Source organism: Phoca vitulina, unplaced genomic scaffold (assembly GCF_004348235.1).
Source record: "Phoca vitulina isolate PV1807 unplaced genomic scaffold, GSC_HSeal_1.0 scaffold140, whole genome shotgun sequence".
Classification (NCBI taxonomy): domain Eukaryota; kingdom Metazoa; phylum Chordata; class Mammalia; order Carnivora; family Phocidae; genus Phoca; species Phoca vitulina.
The window spans coordinates 147,338-161,503 of record NW_022589843.1 but is presented as its reverse complement, the minus strand read 5'-3'; the positions used below and the strand labels follow the sequence as shown (position 1 = coordinate 161,503).

Below are 14,166 nucleotides of genomic sequence, written 5' to 3'. Positions count from 1 at the left end.
CCAGAGAGATAGAGGCCCCGAGGCGCTGACCACCCGCCATCTCTCACCCTGACAGTCTGCAGATGGCCCGGCTGAGACCGTGCTGCCTCCCGATCCCCTCCCGCCCAACCTGACCTCTGGCCCCAATGAGTCAGGCTCCTCTCAGCCCACATCAGACTCCCTGGGCTGGAACTGCCAAGAAAAACTCTGAGCCCCCTAACAAGAAGCAGCTCTTGGCCAACCTCTTACGCGATCCAGCTCCGAGAAAGGCACCTCTCACCTTAGCCTAGCTGCCAACTGGTCCCTTCCCTTGTTCCCTGGCCTATCTGTTGAGGGACCAGGGCCCTCCTGGCTTCATCCCCTCCCTGGCCTCCCTGAGCTACAATCCTTGGATCTGTTCTGCCCCCATTCCAGCATCTACTTGGCCCCGAGCAGCTGATTTCTCCCTTTCAGCAGCTGTCCACTCGGCTCAGGGATCAGCAGAGCCCTGGCCCAGGGACCCAGCCTGACTCAGCAAGGTCCTTTCGGAGTCATGTCTCTGCCCCTGATCCTGCTGTCGCTGAGATCCACTAGCAAGATGGCAGAGTCTGGGGGCCTTGGTGGGTGAGCCAAATTGAAGGAAAACCAAGAGTTCTGCCCCAGAGAAAGGAAGATTAGGGTCACTCTCGGAAGCGCTCTCATGTAGGAAAGGGAGTACAGCATGCTGTGCAGATAGGATGGACGGAATTAGAACCAGCACTGGGTAAAACTCCCAGGCACTGATGTCAGCTCCACAGATCGAAGGGTTTCTAGTACACAGAGACATTCACAATGACAGCAGCCTACCTCATGGGATCGTGGGACACCAGCCAACTGTCAGAAGCACTAAAAAGTGGAGTCCTTCATTGTTTGAAAGAGGCGGAGAATATCCTTTTTGGTCCTGAAGTTGTAGAAATATATGGAAACGGTTTCCATAATTGTATCAATTGCAAAATCTTGAGCACAATTAATTCAGCAAATGTTTTGGAAAACCTGCTAATCACATTTTCTTCTGTAGAGCTGCTGTGACCTCCGTAACTCAGCTGGACAGATGATGACATAAATGAGCCCATTCTAGATTCAGCCCTGGATGACACGTTCACTGGCATACTTACCCCCAGTAGGCCGCCGGGGGTCGGGGGTGGGGGGCCTTGACTCTGCATTAATTCACACCAACTCAAGAAACCCCTCTAGTCACAAGTCTCTGCTCTCCCTTGACACCAGGAATGTGCTAGAGAGGACACAGCCCCTCCCCATTGAGCATGGGCATGCTTTGGCTTTGCTACCAGGGACAGGTAGTCTTTCAGAGAAAAGAACCAGGACAAGCATTTCAAAGTTAGTACAATAGAGTCAGAGCCATGGTTTCTAAATGTTGGAAGAAGAATTGGGGTCCAAATATAGGGACTGAGAACCTTCCCAGTCTGGCGTCTCACCCCCTACCTTCATCATTTTATTGCCTGCTGACACCCTTCCCCATGTTCCAGCAGGTTCTACAACCGGGGTTTCCCGGCACAAACCACGTATGTATTTTCTTAGGCATCTCCTTGGCCTAGAGTGTTCTCCTCCCTCTGGCTTGCTCAGCCAAGTCCCGACGTGAAAGCCTGGGCCCCAGTCTCTTCACTCCTGGGAGCTGGCCCCGCATCCCCTCTGCCATGGCCTTCCCTCTGTCCTGAAAGTCCATTCGCTCCCCCTCTCCTGCCCTCCAACGCCCAAGCCTGAACGTGAGTGTGCTGTGCAGGGGGAGTCCAAGGGCACACAGTAGGTACTCAACAGAGAGACGGAGGACTTCGTGTCTGGGGACCCCCTTGTTGGAACATGCAAGACCTGGCTTTTTGGAGGGAGATGAGGCTGATCCAACAGCCCTTTCCATCCAGATTTCTGAGGGAGAAGAGGAGGTGTGGGCAGCCAAGCAGATAATTATGTGTTCTTGGAAGCTGGTTTAATGCACTGGCTCAGCTCTGAGCTGGGAATGGGCTCTGAGGCCTGCCGCCTTCAGACGGGACGTGGCTCAGGCAAGGATTTTGCCGTCCAGTTTTAACAAGTGGCCAACGCCTTATGGAAACTTCTGAAAGGCGTTCTGTTTCAGGACAGCCAGCTTGTACTTCATCTGGCTGCTCTAGCCATCTTTCCTTCAGTGTGGGAGCACAAGAAGAAAGGCAACTAGAAATCACGGAGCACCCACTACGTGCCAAGAACCAAGTCAGCAATTTCACTGCCCCAAGAGTCCCCCTTTGCCCTTTGAAGAGGGAGACACAGAGGCCCACGGAGCCCCTGGCTGCAGAGAGAGAGGGAAGCTGGGCATCTCAGCTTCCGCAGCCTGTGCTCTTTCCAGACACAGCGACCTTCTCTCTACAAGGCCGTTCCTGCTGCACGTCTCAGTCCTACCCCAAAGCCAAAATTCCCCCAGTCAAACAGGATAAACATTCCCATGGCAAAGGAACGCTGTGTTCCCCAGAGGAGAGGCAATCACGTTGTTCCTGCCGAGGCTATGTGTGCTTATGAAATAGAACTGGGCTGAGGGCCGGAACCCAGGCTCCAGGGCAGCCACCCCTCCCCTGCAGCCCCCAGCCGTGCCCTACAAGGCAGTTGGTGGAACAGAAGGGTGGGGAGCCAGGTCTAATCTTGACTTTGCAGCAAGTAACTGCTTTCCCTGGGTCTCTGCTTCCCGTTGCCATTGCAAGGCGACAAGCTTGCTTTGGAAAGTGCCGAGAGTTAAACCCATGTGAGAAATAATTCTTGTTTTGCTTTCCTGGGCATTAATTTCTCCCGTCTGTAATTGTAAAATGTTGTCTGCATACAAGAGAGACTCAGAGGTAGAGATGAAAGTGTCTTTTTGGCGATGTCTCTGGAGAGTATGTCTCTTGTACAATCATTCATTCTTTCCATAATTATTAAACACATATTGAGGGCTTATGATGTGTCAGGTTCTCTGCTGGGCAACGCAAATACAGAAATCAGCAAGATAAAACCTCTGTTCTTAAAGGACTCATCGTGTATAAACTCTTTTTGCTTAAAAAAAAAAAAATGTATGTGTGAAGTCTCATGTCTAGAAAATAATCCTGAATATACCCATTTCCAACTCCTGTATACTTGAGCCCCATCACTAAAAAATATTTCCTTGACTATATTATATACATTGTTCTCATATTTTAACATTTCTCAAGTCAATCTGCATCTTACCATTTTGATTGGCAGCATTTTCTTCTTCATGTACACCAAACAATGATCATCTTACAGATGATAACATCTTAGATTTAAAGAAATACATTTGGGGGGAAAATTTACTTTTCAACTGGACTTTTAAAGGAAATTCACAGCCACTGAATTTAACACAAGGTCTTTCCAGAACATTCCTGTTCATCCAGATGTATGGTGTCACGCAGATCATGTGTCTAGATACCTGATTTCCCCTCACCTTTCATCAGGATGGCTTGGAATCTGGAAACAGGAGACCAGGATGCTGTATCACCTCTTGGCCACCAGAGGGAGAGAGCGCATTGGTTCTCAGGCTTGCTAGTTTTCCTTCTCCTAAACCTTTCTGGCATGCCCCCTCCAGGGCAGTCTGAAACTCCCACCTGTGGGGTCAAAAGAGAGGAGAAGTCCCTCTTCCAGCAACGGCAGTGAGAAAGAGGAGTTGGATCTGAATGATGTTTGCAAATTCACACTAAAAATCAGCTATGGTTTAAATGAGCAACTCCTTGGGATGAGGACAGGTGTTGGACACAGCAGTTCCGCCTCAAAAATGCAGGACTGGTGGGTGGCCCCATGCCCTTCTTAAACCATTCAAGACTCATGAAACCCACAGTGATTCATAAAGTTCTGCAAGGAGGTTTTCCCACTCTAGCAATTACCTGTAGCCTTCTCTTCTTCCTTCCTCCCTTCCTCCCTTCCCTTGCTTAACTACTTATTTATTGAACATCTGCTATGTGCCAGACCCTGTGCTAAGAGCTAAGGATAAAGTAGTAAACCGAACCGAGAAGGTTACTATCCTCATGCATCTTACATTCTGGTGGGGAGATTGACCCTATACAAATAAATCAATCATTGCATGGTGCAAAAAAGGCTGTAAGGAAAGATACTGGGTGCCTTGAGAGTATGCGAGGAGAACGTGGTCAGGAGCCGATCCAGGCAGACGTCTCTAACGAGTGGTAATGGAGACCATGCCTGAGGGAAGGCGGTCCCAGGTGAAGAGCAAGGGAGAGTCCTTCTGGCAGAAGGACCAGCATTTGCAGAGACCCTGAAGTAGAAAGTGCTCAGCACCTAGGCACTGAAAGGAGGCAAGTGTGGAACTCAGAGACGAGGCACAGGAGAAACCCAGGATGGGCTAACGCATAACAGGAACATGGTGGTGCAGAGCCTTATGTGTATGCTTAAGACCTATTTTTCCATCGGCAGCCATTGAAAGGACTGAAGCAGGAACAGACATGAGTGGCATGGAGTAATGATAGGACAACACTGATGACCCTGGGGAGTATGGCGTGGAGGAGAAATCTGAGAAGTGGGGTGTCCAATTGGGAGTTATTGGAGCAGAGGTAGGATGTGATGGCAGCCAAATGGGGACAGTGAGCATCCAGGTGTATTTTAGAGGTAGAATCACTGGATTGGGGGAGGGAGGAAGAGGTATTATAAGGAGTAGCTTGGAATGGAGAGAAGACTTGTCCTGGGACAGGCACTTTTCAGGGAGGACAGGATCTGAGAAGGAAACATTAGGAGCTGTTTCCGTGCATTAACTGTATGCTATTTCTGGAACATCCACATGCAAGTGTAAAGTAGACAATTAAATCTGTGAATACAGTGCTCAAAACTGGGTTGGAAATATTCGATTTGGGAGTCATAGGTATACAGATGGAGGATAAAGCCATGGTGAGAGCTGATGTCAGCTGGGTAGGAGTATCAGTGAAGAGAAAATGGTCCAGAACAGAGCTCAACAGAATGCTCATATTTCCAGGAGGAGCCAGCCAAGGACAGTGTGAAGGAACAGCTAGAGAGAGGATCGATGTAAATGCCAAAAAGAGGAAAGTGTGTCAAGGAGGGATGGTCAGCTGTGTGGATGCCCTGAGCAGTCTAATGAGATGAAGACCAAACCATGTTTTGGATTCACCAACATGGAGGTCTTACAGCAAGGGCAGCTGCAGCAGAAACCAGTCTGGGCTGGCCAAAGACAGAAAGGGAAGTGCCAAGAGTCCACCCAAGAGGATGGCAAGCATAAACCTAACGTGATGGCAGCCTACCCATTTAGGCAGTTTTTCTCACACACTGTTCAGTTGCTTGATGAAAGCCTGGACGAGACGGAGGGTTGGGTTTAGCCCGGCCAGGATTTCACCACACAGGCGTAAGAGAGGGAGCGGGGAGAGCAGAGCAAGGGTGTTGAGAGAAGTGAAATGATGGGCTGTGAAGTCTGAGTTGGTTGAGGAGGCAAGGGAGGATACGGAGTGGGTGGAGCTGAGGGACTGGAGGTCTCCTGCAAGTGAAAGCACTGGGCCGGTGGGCGCACTTGAGCAGGCGAGCTGGAAATCCAGAGGAGAGAACCAGACCTTTGAGACTTCATAGTTTGTGTGGTATCAAGTCCATGTGGTGACCATGGGAATCAGAGGCTGAAAAGAAGAGGTGGAGAAGGTCCCTGCAAGTGAGGAAGACAAGGGTCTGTGAAGTCAGAGAATGAAGTGATGAGTTAACATCAGTGAGGTCAGTGTCAATGTCCAGACCATTGAAGTTGCTGAAAATTATTGGAGTGGAGATGAAGAGGACTCATAGGAGCGCCTAAAGTCTTCACTGAACGAGTGAACGACCAGGAAGTCGGTAACACAGCAGTGAGCAGTGAGAGAATAGTATACTTCTCAAAGAAGAGGGCTTTCTGCACCAGCAAGGTGAGCAGGGGTCTGGAAGCAACGGTGAAGAACAGGAATTCCTGTCACGGGAGTAGGAAATAGCCCTGGGAAGGGGCACTAATGCAAGCACAGGAAGGGGACTTCCTCCGCTTTGGAAGAGAACCTGCAGTCCCTTAGCAGTGTCTGCAGAGGTAAGTGTGAGGAGGGCTAGCACCCATGCTAAGGATCTGCAAACACCGTCCTAAGATATGCTGTCTTGCAACTCGGGGAGGCCGCGTGGAACAATAGGGAAAACTCCAGGTCATACTGAGAGGGGACCATGCAGGTCCAAACCGCCTGTCAAAGAAACGGTAAAGTAAATGAAGACATCCCTGAGCCGGAGGAGGCTGAAAAAGAGAACGGCTACGGTGGCCGAATAGGAAGAAGGAGGCTCTCCCAGGCGGCAGCCATAGTGAACCAGGAAACTGAGGACCGCGGCCAGAGGTTGCTCCACAAGCTAGTCATGGCATAACCCCAGTCCGGGTAGTGAAGGGAAAGGGAGCCCCACACGGAGGGACCTCCAGCCTGGCACGCACAGCTTCTAGTAGATTATACCAGAGCTGCTTCTTCAGTACTGTTCCTGGGGAAGGAAGAGGGGGAAAGTGCTGGAAAGGGCACTGAGGGCAGAGGGAAGAGAGGGGGAGGACTGGAGGTAGCCCATAATCAATACAAGCTCCAGAGCAAGTAAGAAAATGAGTTTCTCTTAGATCCCCACTCCGTTAGAAGACTCAGGCCTATGTGTGGTTATCAAAGAGAAAGTATATTTGCAACGACTACAGTAAGATAGCACAATGGATAATAAAAAAGGTAGAGAAAATCTATTTCCGTGACCAGAAGAAAAAAAGAGGCATCTATTCCAACTGGGTGGTCAGGGAACTCTTCACAGCAGACGCGGAAGAATGGGGGGATTTTGAAATGCAAGACAGCACAGGTGGAGGATGGCCCCAGGCCTCCCTGGCAGCAGCAGATGGTCCTGTACCTCTGGAGGCCTCCATCCAGCCTCAGCCACATCCCTCCGGGCCCCATCCTGACTCACCATTGTCCCCCTTTCCTCTCCAGTCGCAGGACCTCTGAGCGAGCGGCCCCTGAGGAAAATGTCTGACCCTCACAGCAGCCCTCTCCTGGCCGAGCCTCTTTCCAGCAGATGCAAACTCTATGAGTCAGAGTTTACCAACCCGAGCTGGCCCTCCAGCCCCCAGGATACACACCTGGCCCTGCCCCTCCTGGAGATGCCTGAAGAGAAGGTGAGGAGTGTCCCTCCCAGCACGTCTCCCAGGTAGAGGGAGGAAGGGGGATGAAAGACGCTGCTTTCCCAGCTTCCCAGGACACGCATTGCAGAGCGGCCTGAAGGGGCCACTGCCCGGGGACGTTCTGCCTCCCGTCAGCACAGGGTCACACCCCTGGTCGGTCCTATTTGGCCTACGATGGAAAATGTGGTTCTGTGTGCAACACGATTTTAAAGACAAGTAGGGAATGCACACACTCACACACCAGTCTTCCAGCCAGTCCCCCGAATCCTTCCCCCTTAGACCTGCTCCCTTGGCTTACCTTATCGTCGTCTCCCAAAGTAAGGGCTGTGTTCCAAGTTTAGCTTTTAACGCTCCCTGAACTGATACAGTGGAGAGGGACCCAGGACCACTAAAGCTGCTTTTTGTTAATGAGATATAATTTATAGACCATAAAATCCACCCCTTTAAAATGTACATTTCACTGGTTTTTAGCATAATTACAAAGTTTGCCCACATCACCACCAGTGAATTCCAGAATATGTTCATCACCTCAAAAAGAAACGCAAAATACTCATTAGCAGTCCCTCCACATTCCCCCTCCCCCACCCTGTCACCCGCCCGTCTACCTTCTGTCCCTGTGGATTTGCCTATTCTGTACATTTCATGTCAATGGAATCATCTAATATATGGGCTTCCGTGAAATGCTTCTGTCATTTAGCATAATGTTTTCAGGTGCATCCTTGTCGTAGCATTAATCAGTACATCATTACGTTTTATGGCCAAACAACATTTCATGGTATGAGTATACCATACATAGTTTATTTACCCATTCATCAGTTGATGGACATTTGGGTGTTTCCACTTTTTGCCTGTTACAAAAAATGCTACTATGAGCATTTGTGTAGAAGGTATTGTACAGACACATGTTTTTCTTTTTCTTGGGTATATATCCAGAAGTGGAATTCCTGGGTCACGTGGTAGCTGTGTGTTTAACATTTTCAGGCACTGCCGAACTGTTTTCCAAAGTCGCCGCGTCACGGAGCGTTCTCACGAGCGATGTACACGTCGTGCCCCTCCGCCTCCTTGTCAAAACTTGTTACTGTCTTTTTATTAATAGCGTGGGTGGATGTGAACTGACATCTCACTATGATTTTGATTAGTATTTCCCTAATGTCAAATTGACATTGAGCATCTTTGCCTGTGCTTGCTGGCCAGTTGTGTATCTTCTTTGGAAAAATGTCTCTTGAAGTCCTTTGCCCATTTTTTCAATTGGGTTATTTGTCTTTTTGTTGTGGAGTTGTAACAGTTGTTTCTATATTCTGGATATTAGACCCTTGCCAATTATATGATTCACAAATAATTTCTCCCACTCTGTAAGCTTTTCACAGTCTTGATAGTGTCCTCAGAAGCACAGTTTGTGATTCTAAGTCTGATTTATCTGTTATTGACTTCTATTGCTTACGCATTTAGTGTCATATCTAAGAAACCATTTTCTTATCCAAGGTCACAAAGATTTAGTCTTACCTTTTATCTAACAGTTTTATATTTTAGCACTCACGTGTAAGTCTTTCATCCATTTTGAGTTAACTTTTGTATATGGTGTCAAGCAGGGGTCTAACTTCAGTCTTTTACAAGTAGACATCCAGTTGTCCCAGCACCATATTGAAAAAGCTATTCATTCCCCATTGAACTGTTTTGACACCACCATCAGAAATCCCTTGACCATAGTGCGTGGGTTTATCTCTGGGCTCTCAGCTCTAACTGATTTGTATGTCTGTCCTTACGCCAGGACCACACCATCTTGATGACTGTAGCTTTGTAGTAAGTTTTTGAAATCAAGAATGAGTCTCCCAACTTTGTTTTTCCTTTTCAAGACTGTTTTATCTATTCTGAGACCCTTGAATTTCTGTATTAATTTTAGGATCTGACTTTCAATTTCTGCAGGAAAAAAAAAGCAACTGGGATTTTGATAGGGATTGTATTAAATCTATAGATCAACTTGAGGAGTATTGACATTTTAACAAGTCTTCCAATCCAAGGACATAGGATATATTTCCATTTATTTAAGTCTTTAATTCCTTTTGATGTTTTGTAGTTTTTAGTATAAAAAAACTTGTACAAAACCTTTAGTTTAGTATACGTCTTTTTTGTTAAATTTATTCCAAAATATTTTATTTTTTTCATGCTATCATAGAATTGTTTTCTTCATTATATTTTTGGATTGTTCATTGCCCATGTATAAAAATAAAATTGATTTTTGTATATTGATCTTCTATCCAGCAAACTTGCTGAACTTGTCCATTAACTTTAATAGTTTTTTAGAATCTTTTAAATAGATTTTTTAAGAAGATTCCGTATAACAGAATGTGCCATCTGCAAATGGAGATAGTTTAAATTATTTCTTTCCAATCTGGGTCCCTTTTGTTTGTTTTTTTCTTACCTAATTGCTCTGGCTAGAACTTGCAGTACAATGTTGAATAGAAGTGACAAGAGAACCAACATCCTTGTCTCATTCCTGATCTTAAAGGGAAAGCATCCCATCTTTACATATAATACATATAATATTAGCTGTGGGTTTTTAGTAGATACCCTTTATTAAGTTGAGGAATTTCCTTTCTATTCCTAGTTTGCTAAGTGTTTTTATCAGGAAAGGTTGTTGAATTTTTCAAGTGGTTTTTCTGTGTCTATTGAGATAATCATGTGGGTTTTTTCTTTCACTCTGTTAATAATTATTGATTGATTTTTATATGTTGAAACAGTTTTGAATTCTGAGAATAAATCCCACTTGGCCATAATTATTTTTATATGTTACTGAATCTGGCTTGGTAGTATTTTGTCAAGGATTTTTGCATCTATATTTACAAAGCAGATTGATCTGTAATTTTCTTTCTTGTGATGTCTTTGTCTGGCTTTGGTGTTAGGGTAATACTAGCCTCATAGAATGTGCTAGGAAGTGTTGCCTTTTCTAGTTTTTGAGAAATACTGTTACTAATTCTTTAAGTATTTGGCAGAATGTACAAGTGAAGCCATCTGAACTTGGGTTTTTCTTTTTTTTTAATAAAGATTTATTTTATTTTTTTATTTTTTATTCATATGACAGAGAGAGACACAGCGAGAGAGGGAACACAAGCAGGGAGAGTGGGAGAAGGAGAAGCAGGCCCCCTGCAGAGCAGGGAGCCCATGCAGGGCTCAATCCCAGGACCCTGGGATCTTGACCTGAGCCAAAAGCAGACGCTTAACGACTGAGCCATCCAGGCGCCCCTGAACTTGGGTTTTTCTTTGTGGGAAGTGTTTTGTTTGTTGTTTTTGTTTTTGTTCTACTAATTTAATCATTTACTTTGTTATGAGTTCGTTCAGGTTTTCTGTTTCTTCTTGAGTCATTTTGATAGCTTGTGCCTATCTAAAAATGTATTCAGTTCATCTAGGTTATCTGATTTATTAGCATACAATTATCCATTTCTTTAGAATCCATTTCCTCATAACCCTTTTTATTTCTTGAGGGTTGGTAGTAATGTCTCCTCTCTCATTTCTGATTCTGGTAATTTCAATCTTCTCTTTTTAACTTGGTCAGTCTAGCTAAAGGTTAGTCAGTTTTGATCCTTGCAAAGAACTATCTTTTAGTTTCATGGATTTTCTATATTTTTTCTTCTCTATTTCATTTATTTTCATGATAGTGTTTATTATTTCCTTCCTTCTACTTGCTTTGTGTTTAGTTCACTGTTATTTTTCTAGTTTCCTAAAGTGAAAGGTTAGGTTGTTGATACAGGATATTTCTTTTTTTCACATAGGTCTTTACACCTACAATTTCCCTCAAACACTGATTTAGCTGCATCCCATAAGTTTTGATAAGTTGTGTTTTATTTTCATTCATCTCAAAGTATTTTTCTAATTTCTCTTCTGATTTCCTCTTTGATCCATTGATTATTTAGGAGCCTGTTGTTTAATTGCCACATTATTTCCCAAATTTCCTTTTGCTTTTGATTTCTAAATTCACACCATCATGGTCAGAGAACATACTTTGGGGGCACCTGGCTGGCTCAGTTGGTAGAGTGTACAACTCTTGATCTTGGGATTGTGGGTTCAAGCCCCACGTTGGGTGTAGAGATTACTTAAAAGTAAAATCTTTTTAAAAAGAGAGAACAGGGGTGCCTGGGTGGCTCAGTCATTTAAGCATCTGCCTTCGGCTCAGGTCATGATCCCAGGGTTGTGGGATGGAGACCAAGTCAGGCTCCCTGCTCAGCGGGCAACCTGCTTCTCCCTCTTCCTCTGCTGGTCCCCCTGCTTGTGCTCTCTCACTCTCTCTCAAATAAATGAAATCTTAAAAAAAGAGAGAGAAAGAACATCCTTTGTATGATTTTAATGCCTTTAAATTTACTGATACTTTTTTATCAGTAAAAATGTTTTACTTAGGGCAAAAAAAAAAAAAATGTTTTACTTATCTTATGGCCTAACATGGTCTATACTAAGAATGTTCCATGTGCAATAGAAAAGAACGTATATTGCCTTTATGAAAGAACTTGTGGAGGTCCTTACTCTACCACTTCCACTGATATCCTCAAGACACTGAAGTTTTGATGTACAGAGGAGGTTAGAGAAATCTATAGACCATCAGTGTACAATAGAAATATAATGTGAGCCACACATATATGTTTAAATGTCTATTAACCATATTTTTAACAGTAAAAGGAAGGTAACATTAATTTTAATACTGTATTTTATTTAACCTAATATATATGAATATATATAATATTGTTATTTCATTATTTAACCAGTGTAAAGTATCACTGAGATATTTTACACATTCTTTTCTCATACTAAGTCTTCAAAATCCACTTGGAGCCTATCTCAATTCAAATTAACCACATTTTAAGTGCTCAATAGCCACGTGTCCTATTGGCTATGATAGTGAACAGTGTAGTTTTAGAACAAGCAGTCCTGACCAAGGGATCCACGGATAGGCTTGAGGGGGTATGAACTTGGATGGGGAAAATAATTTACCTTTATTTCACTAGCTTCCAATGAACTGTAGCACTTATTTGAATTATAAACATAGGTAATGAACAACAGCCCTCTCCGTGCTAGGATTGTTGCCCTTGTCACAGGCTGGGTTCCCCTAGAAGGATGACTTTGAGATGGAGATTTGCATGTAAGAAGTTTACTGGGGTGTGCCTTTGGGGTCAATACTTGGAGAGGAGGAAATGCAGCAGGATTAGGCAGAAGGAGAAATTGGGCAGTAAGGGCCCCAGGCGACCCTATAGTGAGCTCTGGATCTCAAGTGGCCCTATAAAGTTGTCCTGAGTTGGCGTGAGGAGGCCCCACATACTCACTCATTGTTACTTTGAAATTATAATAGGTATTAGATTGGCCGCACCTGTATGTCTATCACAGACTTTTTTATTTTTAAATATAACTGGTTTTCTTTGCAATCCTGTTTATTTTATTCACTTCCAAACATCACTTCTGGAAAGAAGTCCATGGCCTTGTAAACTGACAGAAGGGATCCACAGCACAAAAGTTTATGAAACCCTGCTGTGAAGAATGTGTAGTCGTCCTGGAAGACTGGCTTGCGTGTGGCACCCTGGACAGCAATAGAGAGTGGACAGGGGTCTTATGATCGTTTATCTTTATCAGAACAGCTGACAAGCTTCCCTATCCCCAAGTGCCCCTGCTCTCAAAAAGACGTATTATATGATAGTTTGTCATGGTTTCTCTTAAAAGGATCTCCGCTCATCCAATGAAGACAGCCATATTGTGAAAATGGAAAAACCCAGCGAAAGGACTAAAAGGAGAGAAAGTGGGGCAGCCCATCGGGGCTCTGCAGGCTTGGGGGGCATCAGCTTCTTCCAAGCAGTGGGCTACCTCACAGGGGAGATGAAGGAGTGCAGGGGCTGGCTGAAAGGTAAGCAAATGCCCAGGGAAGAAGCAGCGCCCCCTCTGGCCTGGGTGGAGGAAGCTGCTCCCTCATTCACCTATTGAGAGGAACCCCAGGTGGAGTGCTCCCGCCCTGAGTTGGCCGTGGGTGGGTCTAAGGTACCCCACTAACTTGGGATTCCCACGGGTTCAGAATGAAATGCACTTCACTGATTTTAGTTCTTTGCAAATTCTTCACCCCTACATGGAATAGAGGACAACCACTTTAGCAACATATAAGCCATTCCCCAGTGATCTTTCCTTCCCTTGTTCCACAGCCATTTACTATGTGCCGAGAAAATACTGACATCCCCCTCCCCCATATTCCAACATTCTTTCTCTCCTTTCAATGGCTTTCTTCTCCTAGTTTCCCTCAACTAAATACTGCAACAAACACCCCTATCCTCCTCACCCACACCTGTAGAGGCTGTCCTAGAAACCGAACCAGAGAGCAAGGCAGAATATATGTCCCCTCTTCTAGGCCTGGCTTCCCCCAGGTCCTAACTCAATACGATTGCACTGCTGAGCTGAAACCATTTCTTTTTCAGCTCCTTTTCTCCAGACTCCTTTCTTTACTGCTCAGATACCAGCTCTCAACTGAGCCATACGGCACAACACAAAAAGAGAGTTTCCTTCCCTCCTCACCCCTTCCCTTGGACCAATAAATTCCCCTTGGAATGCTCCCGAGGCTTCCTTGCCAACCAAGCTGATGGCTGGAACGGCGTTAAATTGGTCTCAGCATGGTGCCTCAGTCTGTATGGCAAAAGCTAACACCCACTGTGGACTGATTGCCTAGCCACTCAGAGACTTGGGCTGGGTACCAGGCTGAATGAGAGGAAATGTCCTGGCCCCTGCATCCCTGTTTGCCTTGGTTGCCGCGCCAGCCAGTGGTCCAGCAGGGAGGCCCAAGCTGACCCCTGCTCACGGCTCTGTCTCTTTCAGATAAGCCCCTGGCCTTCCAGTTCTCGGACTGGGTTCTGAGGGGGGCTGCTCAGGTGATGTTTGTCAACAACCCTGTCAGCGGACTCATCATCTTCATAGGACTCCTGATCCAGAATCCCTGGTGGACGATTACCGGGGGTCTAGGGACAGTGGTCTCAACCTTAACTGCCCTCGCCTTGAACCAGGACAGGTAGGTCCCTGTCTGGTTGGTTGTGGGGTCT

The 14,166-nt window shown here is 45.6% G+C and overlaps 1 protein-coding gene across 1 annotated transcript in view; it reads left to right on the top strand.

Annotated features, from left to right (window-relative positions):
- Positions 1 to 6,940: 6,940 nt before the first annotated feature.
- The window catches only part of LOC116628877 (urea transporter 2), a 50,469-nt gene continuing 43,243 nt past the window's right edge, over positions 6,941 to 14,166 (top strand). Inside the window, exons 1-3 of the mRNA XM_032399213.1 lie at positions 6,941 to 7,108; positions 12,812 to 12,992; positions 13,946 to 14,135. Of these exons, the coding sequence (XP_032255104.1) occupies positions 6,959 to 7,108; positions 12,812 to 12,992; positions 13,946 to 14,135 (521 nt within the window). The 5' untranslated portion in view covers positions 6,941 to 6,958. The remainder of the gene's footprint in view (positions 7,109 to 12,811; positions 12,993 to 13,945; positions 14,136 to 14,166) is intronic.